General features: G+C 43.1%; 1 protein-coding gene across 1 annotated transcript in view; it reads right to left on the reverse strand.

Moving 5' to 3' along the window:
- Positions 1-10,859, reverse strand: part of STAB1 (stabilin 1) — a 61,687-nt gene extending 50,828 nt beyond the window's left edge. Inside the window, exons 1-5 of the mRNA XM_009274698.1 lie at positions 10,549-10,859; positions 4,624-4,760; positions 3,017-3,132; positions 1,723-1,808; positions 563-632 (exon numbers count right to left, since the gene is read on the reverse strand). Coding sequence (XP_009272973.1) covers positions 563-632; positions 1,723-1,808; positions 3,017-3,132; positions 4,624-4,760; positions 10,549-10,629 — 490 coding nt within the window. The 5' untranslated portion in view covers positions 10,630-10,859. The remainder of the gene's footprint in view (positions 1-562; positions 633-1,722; positions 1,809-3,016; positions 3,133-4,623; positions 4,761-10,548) is intronic.
- Between the last annotated feature and the right edge of the window lie 3,301 nt (positions 10,860-14,160).

Raw genomic sequence — 14,160 nt, forward strand, 5'->3', positions numbered from 1 at the left:
GGTGGACTTGCAGTGCTAGGTTAATGGTTGGACTTGATGATCTTAAAGGCCTTTTCCAACCTAAACGATTCTATGATTCTATGAAAAGGGCTCCTTTAACAGTCAGGCTGCACTGGTCATAAATCGCTTCCAAAAATGCCATACATGAGAAGCAGCACTGTGTGTATTAATTTCGTAGGGAAGACAACAAGGAAGAAGCTGGGAGACAAGTGGGGCAGTTACAGGAGTCTGGAAAACAGCTGGGAAGTGAGTGTGGGTCGCTTCAGGGATGTAGGTAACAGCCTGGCTAAAAAGAGAGAGGAAACTGGGATAGCCCTGGTAAGGGGAGAGAGAGATTTACAATAGGGAAAGTAGACTGATTTGAGTGAAAGACTGAGAAACATTTGTCTAATGGGACAGTGGAGAAGGGCACAAAGACAAAATGCCAGGACACCTGCTATTGAACACTGTCAGCTGGCACCCTCTCCTCCTCTCCAGTACCCTTCCTCCCTCTATCTCCCCCTCCTCCTTCCTTGCTCTCAGTTGTTTTTGTGGACGTTTCACTTGAATTACTCATTCTTACCTGACTGACAGTCTGGGCCAAAACGGTTTTCATCTCGACATTTCTGGCAGCCAAAACCACTGTATTGCTCCTAGAAAGGCCCCAAAATGTCCCAGATGTTAATTTTTCTGTATCGTTGCATTGTTCCACACATTGTTATAGTTCAAAGTTTCTCCCCATTTCTGATTTTCTGTGCAGAAGCAATACAGTGAAGAAAACTGATCTGTTCAGTGCTCTAGTAGTATTAATCAGCCCCCATGGCAAAGAAGATCACAGTGTAAGCTGACACACAGAGGGCATGCAAAACGCCAGCAAAACTCTGGTGGGCATTGAGGAAACAATGTCCTGATCACAAACAGACAGGAATGTACCAGCTGGCTTCTGATATCTCTCTGAAAAGGGAATCTGGGATTCACTAATGCCAATGGGACTTTTGACATTGATTTTACAGGACTTGGGGACCTTCAGCATATATTTTAATTGATATAAGGTGTCTTTGAGTTAAATCCAAAATCAACTTTTCTCAAAGCAGGGCCCAAGAGGTAGGATTTTAGCTCACAATGCTATTAATTAAGGATGCTGTAAAAACATACAGTTCATAAGAGAAAGTTTCAAGTCTGATACTGATCCATTAAGCTAAAAATTTTAGAAACTCTGCTCTATACAATTCAGATGTGCAGGAATTGTTTATGCTTTTGTTGTACTAAGTCTGGAGCTGTAAAGAAAAAAATAAACACCTGTCCTAAGTTCTTTTTCTGGTCTCTCCTGCTTTTCCTGAGAGAGGGAGGATCTGCCTGCCAAGATGCAGGACCAATTCATTCAGGAAGTATATCATCTAAGTCTGGAAAAGGTGCAGAGAGCGAGCCACGTATCTCAGGGCTTCTTGCAGCCACAGACAGACACTGATTATTTCAACTGATCAGAGGGTTAAATTAATGCAATTCTTTCTTCATTCCTCCCTAGAGATCCTTCCCAACTCCATACCCTCACCAACAGTGTCTTAATGCTATTGCAGACCACACCAACCCTCCAGGAAAACCACAGACGCTGATGCTGGAATGAAAGAAGCTGCTAATGACCTTCCAGGCAGAAGGACAGCCTTCATCCAAAGCATCTGCACAGATGCTATACAACTCCCTCTGACAAAAGCACATCACCCTCAGAATAAATCATGCACTGACCTTGCAGATGCAGGTCCCATTTTGCTGTATACCATCCAAGCATGTCCCATGGCCATTGCAGGGATTCTGAGAGCCACCCGGACACTCTAGCAGGCAAGAGGCAGGCCAGACAAGATTAAGATTGAACAACCAGCACTGTATCCCCCTTTCTATCTTCTCTTCCCCCAGGCATTCCAGTTGTGCAAAAGCAATGGCCACTTCACAAGTGAAGTCCCTGCCTGCTTATCCAATACACCTAACGGTGGCCCAGAGTTGGTGAATATGGCCAGGAGTGGCACCAAGGAGCAATTTAGCTGCTATTTAAGAAAAACCTTTTATTAAAAGTCTAAGGAGAAGTCCCAATGGGCCACAACTAATTCAATTTCAGTAAAGGCACTGAAACATGTTTTGCAGTTGAGCCACTGCTGCTAGCATCAGCAAGAGGCAGTATCAAACATCTGAGGGCAGTTCTGAAACTCAGGACAGACAGTAGCCTACTTTGCAAAGGTACTGAGCATTTTCAGCTTTCCCTGACTTCATGAATGTGAAGTTGGGAATGTGCCCAGACAAACATGGTCCACACATCTTTGGAGTGAGGTACCTCCAAATTCTGCGGACTATTTCTGAAAGTTTTAGACGTGCGATTCCTCTGATGAAGCCAATTGCTTATTCAAACGACTTCTGTGTGAGAACAGGCTCAAGCTCTCAAACGACCTCCCATTTTCTGCAGGGCTGGAGAGTGTCTTTCCATATTCCAGCAATCAGTCAATTATATGAGAAGTGTTTAACTTAGTAGGTCTTGCTTTTGGCTTTTTGAGACAAGACAAAACAAATTTACTTGGCATAAACCTGAGTGGGAGCTTTGGGATGGTTATTTTCACCTTGGGTTGGAGTTGCTAAGTATTTTCTGTGGCTCAATGGCTGACTAACTCCAGACTATACAGGAGCACACGTGGCACATGCACTGCAGACTAGAGGGACATCAGAAAGAAATATCTTCCTCTTCCTTTGGAAACTTTCTTAAAGAGGAACAAAAACATCCCTTTCCAAAAGCTTATTTTTAAAGAGGAGACAAAAGGAAGTTCCACCAAAGGAGGTTATGTTATGTGTTAAATGTAAGAGGATTCGACTTATCTGAAGCAAAGAGATTCCTTCCCCATTATATTCTGAACCTCCCAGACAGATAACGGAGACCTTGTGAGTGTTTGAGGAATAATGAAAATTAATCACCTCAATGCATATTTAATGCCTCCTGTTAAAACTGGTTTGACTTATTCAACAGCTAGAGAGTGTTGTAAAAAGATGAAAAACTTACCATAGCACTCCGTACCCCAGAATCCTGGGCAGCACTTCTTCTCCTCAATTTCCTTCTTACATATGTGATGGCATCCTGGCTGGGAAAGGGTATTTTCTCCTAACTTGACAGTGTATCTTAAAAAGAACAATCCAAGATTCATGATGACAACAGAAACATACCAGACGCCTGTTGGAGGGTTTCTAAGCAATCACACTACAGTGCACTGAACTCTGAATGGAAGGAAGGGCACTCATTTCCTTCGCCATACATGCATGCAGGAGTTTGCACTTGGGTTATGTCTTTGCTAAGGATGCCCATTGATTTGAGCCTCAAAGATCGGTTACAAGAAATCTGCCAGGGATGGGATGAGAGACAGGACCCTGGGCAGTCTGAGGGCATCAGGACAGAAACCTTGGGTGCTGGAGGGTTAGACAGCATAGAAACAAAGTTAGGATTCTCCAGGGTGACTCAACATTAGACTTCACACTTAAATAACCTTGAAAGAACAAAGTCTCCTTGCAGGAGTTGTCCCTTTCTGTCTTGCACTAAAGATTCCAGATTGGGATGCTGGAAATTTGGATTTAATAGCTGTGTTATTCACAGGTTCTCTACGCAATCTTGGACAAACCCCTTAAATCCCCAAAAGAAGCATCTTCTTTTCAACCCTTCATCCATCACCTCTACATACAGGGTAAGCCCTTGATGGCAGTGTCTCTTGTTCTGCACGTATGCAGTACAGAAGTATTCTTGGGTCTGTCCAACAACCACCACAAGAGCAGATAACATTCAGAAAAGCTGCATACAATCACATTATTCTTACACTTCATTTTATTTTTGGCACAACATCCTTCCCAAAAGGAACTTGGAAATTGTCTCAATAGCACTGCTGCTTGGCTTCAGTCTGACTCCTACGTGTGCCTGTGCAAAAACTGCTATAAACTGCAAAACTGCTACAGCTATTTTTAAAGTATTTCGACAGAATAGTGAATCACAGAAAACAGTAGACAATGGAGCTATATATTAACTGTTAACATTCACTACTGAATAGATACGCAAACAATAATCTATAGTGTTTCATTTTTTAAAAACTTCCTGGTAAATTCAGTTTTCCTTCACCCTTTTCCTATTAGAGCCAAGCTCAACAGAATAAGAGCAAGGGACACATGAACAAGCAACTGTCATAAAGGCAAATAGGAAGGTAAAAAGTTCAGGAGATTATTGCTGGAAGCTGGGAGGATATACATGGGGGACTATCATTACATTATTTTCCTAATAATCCACTATGGGATTCTGGCTCTGAAACAGGTTTCTACACTAGACAGACCTCTGTTAAGTTGCTACAGCAGGATTAGCAAAGTCAGGCTGTTTAGGGCAAGTTAGAGGTAATTATCATGTAATTTGTTCTGTATATATATTTTTGCCCAGCAAAAAGTCCATGGGATTTGCAAGGAGACAAAAGCAACAAAAATAGGGGACATAAATCCATTTTTATGCATCTGAAAACAAAACTCCTGGGATCTTTAGAGCTCAGAAAACACACATGTGCTCTCCTGAAGGCATAGACACTACTCCTTGCATAGCAGGGCTGCATCAAAACCTTAACGTGGTTAGGAAATAGGCCTTACCTGCAGTCCCTCACTCCTAATCCTTGGGTGGTCTTTAACCAGCCTCTTGGACACAACATTTTAGGTGCTGCAGCACAAGCAGTACATGCTGTATTCAAGGTAAACATCGTCTTGACATTGCATCGCATGGATTTTAACTTAAAAAGAAAAAACAGAATGGAAATAAGCCCAAAATTAAATTGTTACCCTAGCCACTCATCTTGCCAACCTTTAATATCTTTATCAACATTGCATCATTCTTTAGCTACCACTGGGGAGGGCAGTGACCAGTGCAGCTGCTGGGAGGTACACCACCCACTCGTATGGGCTAAACCATCATGCCATGCTGCTGCAGGCTACTCCACTTGGATATCAGCTAGAAGGCAACAGGGCAGATCACAGCTATCTTATCTTTCCCCTACGCCTCACAGCAAAAATTCTAACCATTTCTAAAATAATCATAACTGTGCACTGTTAATTTAACCTGATCTTTTGCAAACATGTGGTAGTGGTATGTGAGGACAAGCCCTAAATTAATAACCCTTGCCAGAAGACACTGAATTAAAATGTGACACAGCATTTCTGTTTTCCATGCCATCGATATGATCCAGTTCACTGGTGGTTTCATTGCTGTTTCACGGGTCTGAAGAACCAAATGCGTTAGTTCAGTCTATTTCCCAGAGCCCAGGAGCTGCTCACACAAATATTTTTCATGGCAATTGTCTTCGAAAAGGTGCGGGGGGCAAGGGGGTGGATTAAAAGGAAAGGTGCTCTGCACCTCTCTGACCACCTGGATTCGCCCTGATGCTTTGACCTGAGGTGAGAAGGACCCCATAAACCCTAGCAAGAAGATCAGGTAGGCGACTTGGATAATTCACACGGCTGGTGATAAATTCAGCATGAGTCCTTCCACCCAACCAGAATAACTAAAGGGGTTCAGGCTTCCTCTCACAGGGCTTTTCTGTACCCCTGTACCCACCAACTCTGCTTCTCCAAATGAAACACAGCCAGAGCAGACAAAAAACGTACAGCCTCAGAGCAAATAATCACCATCATATGCCAGCTTGTCATTAAAGCTCATGATTTTACCCCAAAAGGGTTTCCTTGTATTCCTAAACTCCTGGAGTCAAGCCACTGCATGGAAACCTCATTGCTCATTTTAAAAAGAGACAATGTTTGTCACTGATGATGGCATAGAAAAGCTGGGAAGCACGAGCTGTGTTTGCCCCAAAAGGTCACCCACTGGAAAAAAAAAACCCACAGCTCACCTCAATTGTGCCTCTACAGGCACTGTATTTTCTAAAAATAAAAACATTAGATCAAATTTTGGGAGGCGGCCTTGATCTGGGATTTTTTAAGCCAATCCTCAAAAATGCTGTTAATGCAGCAGCTTTCCTGTGCCCAGAACTCCCTGTTTTGGATTCCCATCAGCAATCTCAGCTTTGCTTCCTCTGAACTTAAACCCAAATGCATACATTTGCCTCAAGGCAAGGGGAGGAAGCCCATGGCTTCCCATTAGTTATCAACAGCTCAGGAAGGCCCTCCCAGATGATAGCCAGCAGACCCTGTCAGGAAAACCTCCTGAGAGATAACCCTCAAGTCCCAGGTCCGCAGGGACATCCCCCTGGAACGGTTTCCTGACTCACACCCACGTTCCCTCTGCCTGGAGTTATTAAGCTTTTTCTTATCTTCATGGATCCATCTTCTGCAGCCATCCATGCAAGAATGCTGCCCAATGAAGAAAGTAATTCCTTTGTCTGTGGTGGCCCCTCACATAGATATGAATTTCTAGCTGTGCATCTGGGGCTTTCCTTACTGTACAGTAACCTCCACTTCCTTTGGTGGCAGAAACCCCAAGGAACCTGTTATGTCAAGGACTCTCTTCCTTGCATTATAAACAGCTCAAAACCAATCTAAGATCCACCAAATCCACCTATCCATGTCCTGTGAGCACCAGCTTTACTAATTTTATCCAGCAGGACAGAGATCAGCTTTGCTGTTCCTTACATTTCCACCCCACTGGCACACAGTGCAGTCAGAGGAGATTTCCCCTTTTTCATGGAGCAAAACGGAGAAGACAGCCAATACGGATGGATAAACGAGGTGCTACCTCTGGAGTACTCTGTCTCAAAAGATCAGCAGTGCCATTGATGGGGTAGGGAAGAAGCCCATCCAACCAGCTGATTCAAGTACAAATTAGGGCTCCAGATTAAAGCTGGGCTTTTGAAAGGAGCCAGTTGAAGCCAGGCATCTGGTTCTGACAGAACGGTACATCTCCTGCCTTTCTAGTCCCATCAGATCCCAGCTTTTACCTTCACTGAGACAATGCCTCAGAAAGAGGAATGGGAAGACAGCCAAGGAAGAAACACAGAGGTGGATGCCTTCCCATGAATTGTTGTTGTCAATATTAATGTCAATATTAATGTCAGAATTACCCCACAAACCTTTATCAGGTGTCTGAGTGACCCTATCTGTATGAAAGAGACCACACAAACAGTAGAGCACAAAACACTAAATTAAAACTCTCTGATCTCCTCTTTTATCTTTACTTCCAGGCATCAGGAGTTGGCTGTCAGACATAGTTGGGCCATTAAATGTGTTTTCTGTCATGGTGGTGGAGGAAGACACCATTATTCACACATCATTCCATTTTCCTTCTCTTTCCTTCATCAATGTGGCTCCATTTCTAAATGGAGATGGACACTGGGAGAGAAGGGCTGTCACTCCTGCCTGTTGGCATCTTTAATTACTTGCAGGCCTCTAAGACAAGACAGTTATTGTGGAATCCTCCCTACCCTACCTTCCCGGGACACTTCATGAGCTTTAGGCAGCTTTCCAGTAAGATCTTCCCCTTTTTACAAGGAAATACACTTGTGTCAGCAGTAACAGGCAGGAGGAAAGAGGAAGAAAACAGCTGTGTGGAAAATAATAAAAAAAATATTTCCCTTCTTATTTGAGTGACAGAACTGATGAAGCAGTCATTTTCTGGAGTATTTTGCTTCGTAGGAAAGCAGAAGAGGAAATCAAGGGGCATAAATGCAACAGTTTGGATACTCAAATTTTGGAGAGGATGAAAGATAGACAAGAGTTTGAGTCAGAGGTGGCTCCTGGGGCACAGACTCATGGAAAACAATGATGCACTGCTCCCTTGGGCTCATCTGTGACCACTGTTTCTAAGTTTGAAGATGCTGGAGAGGAAGCAGCAAGACAGAATATCTGCCCCTGTGATGCAGCAATGCTGCCTGGTGGGCCGAGAGTCAGTGAGGCGCATGGTGGCTACACCAGGGAAAGGGGGTGAAAAAAGTCACCGTTCTGATCAGATGATGTTGTGAGCCTGGATTGTATCGCACTTCAGGTACAAAGCAACAGAAAAGGAAGACTGGTGCTCTCAAACAGGTCCAAAATTAAAGGAGGCTTTTAAAGCAGAAGACTATCTAGCTGCAGCTGAAAGAAGTTAAGAGGCAGGGTGCCTCTGTCCAAACTGAGCTCTGTCTTGCCAGGGCTGGACTGTGCTCTCTCCCTGCACTCAAACACATGCATGTGCATGAGCAGCTGCTGCCCTCTGTGCTTAGCTGAGACATATATGAGCTTCTGGATGCTGCAGTGTTTCCTTCCCTCCTCTCACTCTGACACAGATGTCCCTTACTTCTCAAGTGCTCATGTTTCTCTTATTCCACCTCAAGAGAATAAGCTGGGGAGGTTTTTTTAAGGGCTAGTTTCATTCCCCTCATTTTCTCCCTTTATCTTTTCCTCCCAAACCATAACATAAATCTTTCTGCATGGCAAAACCTCAAGGAAGAAAGAAAAACACATTTGGACGTCAGTGTTCGGCTCCAACAATCCTGGGAGCCAGTTCTGGAAACAGACATTATCTAATGAATCACCAAGTTTCCAGTGCATTTGCCCTTTACAAAACAGAGCTGTAGACACATGCTTGAGTCATTATAGTCATGTACCTTCCCAAGAAGTTCTCAATAACACTTCAGCTGAACAGACCAGTGGCTCCTGGACACACAAACCCTTCGCATTTGTCCAAGGAAGACACTTTTCAGCACGAGGATGAACAATCAAGCTCAGAGATCACATAACACAAGATCTGCTGTTGCCCTGGGTGTTTCCCACCATCTCAGCTGCAGAGCACTGGAGGTACAGGGATCCAGAGAGCACTCCCCTCATTTCCCACCTGCCTCCATTCCTCCTCCAGCACAGCCTGGGACTGGCCTCCTCCCAGCAGAAAAACTTCCATGTTTCTCACATCTGCTGCATCTTCCCCAGCCCATACCAAGAGGTATACAAAAACCGAATCAGGCTAACAGATTTGCTGTCATGTTTGAGCCATCAAATCAGAGCCCTGAGGCAACATCACTGAAAAACAGCTAGCACAAAATCTTTCTTCTCTCTCTTGATGGCCCCTGCAAGTCTCCTGCAAGCCAATGGAGGCTTTTTGTGGAATCACAGCACTTCTACTGCAATCAAATCCAATGGCCATCCTAAACTATCGGAGAAGACTTCATTAGACCCTTGTTTTTCCTTACCTCCCATTACAACCTTTCAAATGTTTCTTCTCTTTCTCCAAAAAGAGGGAACCTTTTGGAGAAAAAACTCTAAAAGGGGGTTATTTTTCCTGGATTAGATAAACTGCTCCAGAGGTGATTCAAAACATTTCACTTCTCTGTGAGTGGGTACTCATTACCTGATACTTTAACTGTTTCACGCCAAGCCAGACACCTCAGTGATTACAGAAATCAACACAGTGTCTCAAAGTCAAGAGACCAAAATTTCCACTTACACCAGCTGAAGATGTGAGCCCATGCCTCTGAACACACTACTATACTGGAACCCATCTGCCTGGAACCCACGCTTCCAAACAAAAAATGTTAGTAGAGACACTTCAAATTATGTTTGTATTATCCTACAAGCCCAAAGGTTCATGAGGTTCTTACCTTATTTGCATGCTTATTAGTGATTTATGGCCCTTTTATGAAAGACTCTATACAAAAGCTTCCACCCAAAGTTCTGACACTGAAGCACCTTTTCAGTGCTCTGGCTTTTTCTAAATTTAGTCTTTCAGACTCACACGCACCTTCCTTAGCACAGGTCTGTCCACTCCCCACAAGGCCCCTCTTTGTCATTCAAGGCAAGACAAGCATTCCATAGCTCAGATCCCCAGGGAATAAGATTTCCAAATGCCTCACACAACTTCTGACTTTGTAGGCCAGTTCATTCCTCCAACAGCAGGACACAACAAGGGCGATGGCAGAAGACAATACAGGACAAATTAGTGTGAATTCTAGCCTACAGAAAATGGATGCCTCACCACGGAGCTGAGACCACAGATCTACAAAGGCATCATACATTCTTCTAGGTGCTGCTGCTAAACACAAGAATGGAGATAAAGGAATCAAAAGAAATCCAACAAAATCGAAACAAAACTGAAACAAAATGGAAAGTATTCCACACTCCTCACTGGGGAGCTGCTGGGAAATGAACTTGAAACAAAGGTATTTACCATGTTGCAAAGCAACAATTTGATGAGATTTTTTTAATTTTTGTAATAAAATTCTCCTGGGAAACTTATGGATCTGTCCTGCCGGATGCTAAGTTCCCATCACATGTACTGAAGACAGCAGAAGACAAAGATGTCCATTCCTTTCATATTGCTACTTTTGCATTCAATGCTGACCATAAATACAATTTTAATCTGATCTAAAATTCAAACAGCTCCCTTCAACCTTATTTTTAGCTCCTCAGTTTAGACTACACACATACCCACCCATAAGCAGAGAAGATACCTTACAGTCCTGAAGTTTAATTATGGATGTTATTCTCTACCTAACTAAATGTAAATGAAAAAAGGAGTTTTGTGGTAGACTATTTCATAACAAGCAACCATCCAAATATGAAGAACTGTTCTATGAACATTTAAACAAAGCCTCACAGACTTACCTTCTGATTCTGGCAGTCAGCTGTGGGAGTGAAGCATGCTGCTAAGAAGAAAAACAACAACCCAGGAGGATGCATTTTCATGCTTTTACAAGCAGGACCCTTTCCACAAAAGGGGTGGCGATAGAGGCTGCAATTTCTGTAAGATAAGACCGCCTACTAAGAATCAGATCCAAGACAAACCAGAGGTTAAAAGTAAACAGGGAGAGAGCATTTTCGCACTGTGCTCTTTGGCTGAAAAGCCTTCAGAAGTGGATCTGTTACTTCTAGCATTATGTCTGAATCAATACCACCTTCTTCTTTCTTTCTATTCTTTTTTTAAATGCACAACCAGAACTCCTTAGTAAAAGGTTTACTCAAAACAGGAACATCTGCGGATTTCCTCTTACATATCAGTTCAAAACAGAAGGAAGGAAATCCTTAGTTTTCAACTAATTGGAATGAAAAGAGGTTAACTGTATGCTTAACTGAAGGCAAATCCAATGGGCAAACTTAAATACCATGAATTCATGAAGGGTAAGTTAATTTCCTTTTACCACTGATGTTAATACGTCCACAATACCTCAAACAGAAGGTAGACTCGACAATTGCCTATCCAAAAGTATGCATGAACAAAGCAATGTGAGCAGAGCAATAATGTAAGCACATCCTATCAATCTAGCACTTTGGGTAGGCTTCGAGATTTATTTAAAATATTTGAGTTTCTCAGCAAGAAAAGCATCACATTTTTCAGGTGCTATGGCAGCAGTGGCAAAATACATCATTTTCCAAACACTCTGCTGACAGCTTGATGAATCCAAGGAGCACTTCCATAGCACTCAGAATAGGAAAGTCCCAAAACGGGATTAAAAAAATCCATGCTAGCCTGAGGAATGGTCTGCAATTGAATTTCTCCTTTTGAACATTACAAACAACCAAGAATTGATTATCGACAGATTTTTACATGGACTTTGTCTCCTTACGCTGCCAAGAGAACCCACTGTACTGAGCAGTCTAAAGACTGCTTCTGTCAGTAACAAATCCTACTAAGCAATGAGGTATCTTTTCATTTTTGAGCCATTAATAGTACATGAAGGTGCCTAAATGAAACCAGGATAGGAAGCTACTCTTGTGTTTACATGAATAATTGAGAGCATTAATATTTTTTTGCCCCCTGCATACACACAAAGATATGCATACTAACATATAAAGTATATAAGAACTGCTGTACTTACTAGTGCTGTTAATTGTGCTTTACCTCTTTCTCCATCCTACAGAGACAGCCAGCATGATGAACTGCAAGCACTATTATATATCCTGCACTAACAGGAAGCAGATAAGGCACACAACCATCCACGGCAACCCGTGTGAGAAGTACCAGCCCACAACGCAATCTGATGACTCAGCCCGCTTGTCCCATTACAGGACAACTGCAGCCCTGGGACCATCGCTGCCCAACAGACAGCCATTTTGTCAAGGTCAGAGGGTTTGCACAGCTCTGGAAACCATTTGGTACCCTGCAGATCTGTGAAACGAGGCAACATAGCTCGGACCAGTTCTGGTGGGATGGCAAAGTCACAAATGGACAGTGGGGACATTCTTGTAGAGGGGGACATTAGTATGGAAGCTGTACAATGCTTTCTTTACCTACAGTCATGGTACTAGACTGGCCATGTAAACAGAATAATGAGACTGCTTCTCTGCTCCATGCTACCTGTTGGGCATATGCAGCTACAACAGGCAGGATGTTGACTGCTTGTTGATGGGCTTTCCAAGAGCTGGCTATATGACATAGGGATTAAGTTGCCGGTCCTGGGCATCCACAGGTAGCTGATAAGCTTTTAAGGTGAAAATAGCTTACCCTGAGGCACTTGAAGAGGCATGGGCATCTTTTAATGAATCTTCAGACCGTTTTCTAAATGGCTCAACACTGAAAATGGTACGGGAAAGAAGGACACACAAAGACACACAAAGGACACACAAAGACTGATTCCGAGGCTTTCCACTGCTGCTTATCATCACTGTATCTGACCTACTGCAAGGAAACTAGGAAGGGAAGGCTTGGTGAAATTCCTGTCTGAATTAAATAAATCAGATTCACAGCAACATCAAAAGGTTCACAGCCAGCTTCCTTATCTGACCATACCTCATTTAAAGGCAAGCAATACAACAACAATATACAGGCTAAAAATGCAAACACTCAGTAGCGCCATTGTACAGCAGCAGAGCATAAACTGAAAAAATCAAAAGCTCATCTGTCATCAGATGCTGCTTTCCTGATCAAGCGGCATAGGCAGCATGTTTCAGCCACTGCCTACGAACTGCTCTGAGAGAATGGAAACTTACTTTGCTGGTCACTGCTGCTGGATCTGGAACACCAAAACCTGCATCAACTTTGGATCCACATGATTCTGGGAATTAGTAAGAAGGCGAAGCACCAACCACCACCAAATTAATGGGTGCCCGAGAGCCATTAATAATGCTCAGTGCACAGTGGAAAGATGCCAATGTGCTCACAGTGACAGTCCAGTTGGCAGTATCACAACGATGGGAACACCGGCATGGAAACAGCACAGGGAGCAAAACTGGGCAAAATAAACACAAATTACTGCTCCACTTATACTGTTCCTGTTCTCTTCTGATAGATGGATTTGTCCTAGGCAGATAGATGGATTTTCTCATGGATGACATCAATAAAAAGCTTATGCCTTAGAGGCAAAATGCATTGGATCAATTTTTTTATTCCACTGTTTTGTCCAACACCCTTCAAAATTGTCAATAAATAAAAAGAACAGGTCCCTCTCTCATTTCCTTATAAGACCAGCTTGTATACATAAGCACCTGCACAAAGCATTTCAATCCCCCAAAGTCCCACAAAGCAAGATCCTGAGATCTGTCAGAGCACTCAACATTTGATTGCTTCTGAACTGTCCAGAATTTACAGAGGAAATATCCAGTAGTGCATTAAGAATGAAGCTACAGGACTTGCTATGTCACTAGCAATTAAAGGAGTATGTGAGACAGGAAAACTGGCGAAAAAAAACCCCTTCATCAAAGGGAAAATTTATAGGCAAGATTTGTAAGGATCTGATGACAGAGCATGCAAATGGCCCTGTGCAGGCAGAGTAGAAGGGTTTCATTCACGTCCTAGTCAATGTTTGATTGAAACAGGATTGTGCAAATCCAATTTTAAAATGTACAGTAGGAGTTGCCAACTGTCTGCCAGTGTGTTTACCTGTGAGGTTTAGCACACGGGCTTTTGTTTGTTTTGGAAAGCATAGAGGTTGACTTATCAGTCAAGTGTCTCCTGCCCACACAGCAGAAAGCGGCTGGTTTAGCAGTTGAAGTCACAGACATGGGTCTCAGAAGCATCACCTTCAACTTCTGGCCCTGACACAGATGACTTCTACAAAACACTAATAATTTACCTTGTGGTCTCAGTCTCCCAAATCATCAGCAGATTGTTGGCAAGCAGCAGTGCTCAGGATTTTCTCCTCACTCAGTCTTTTTGCTTTATGCATTGATGAAAGGTTGGGTCCTCTAAAGTAACTTATCTAAGACCTGGCATTTTTTCTGTGAACACATTAACATTCAGAGTTGAGAAACTGCTGGCAAAAACTACTCAACCTGTTCCAT

Source organism: Aptenodytes forsteri, unplaced genomic scaffold (assembly GCF_000699145.1).
Source record: "Aptenodytes forsteri isolate BGI_AS27 unplaced genomic scaffold, ASM69914v1 Scaffold528, whole genome shotgun sequence".
Classification (NCBI taxonomy): Eukaryota; Metazoa; Chordata; class Aves; order Sphenisciformes; family Spheniscidae; genus Aptenodytes; species Aptenodytes forsteri.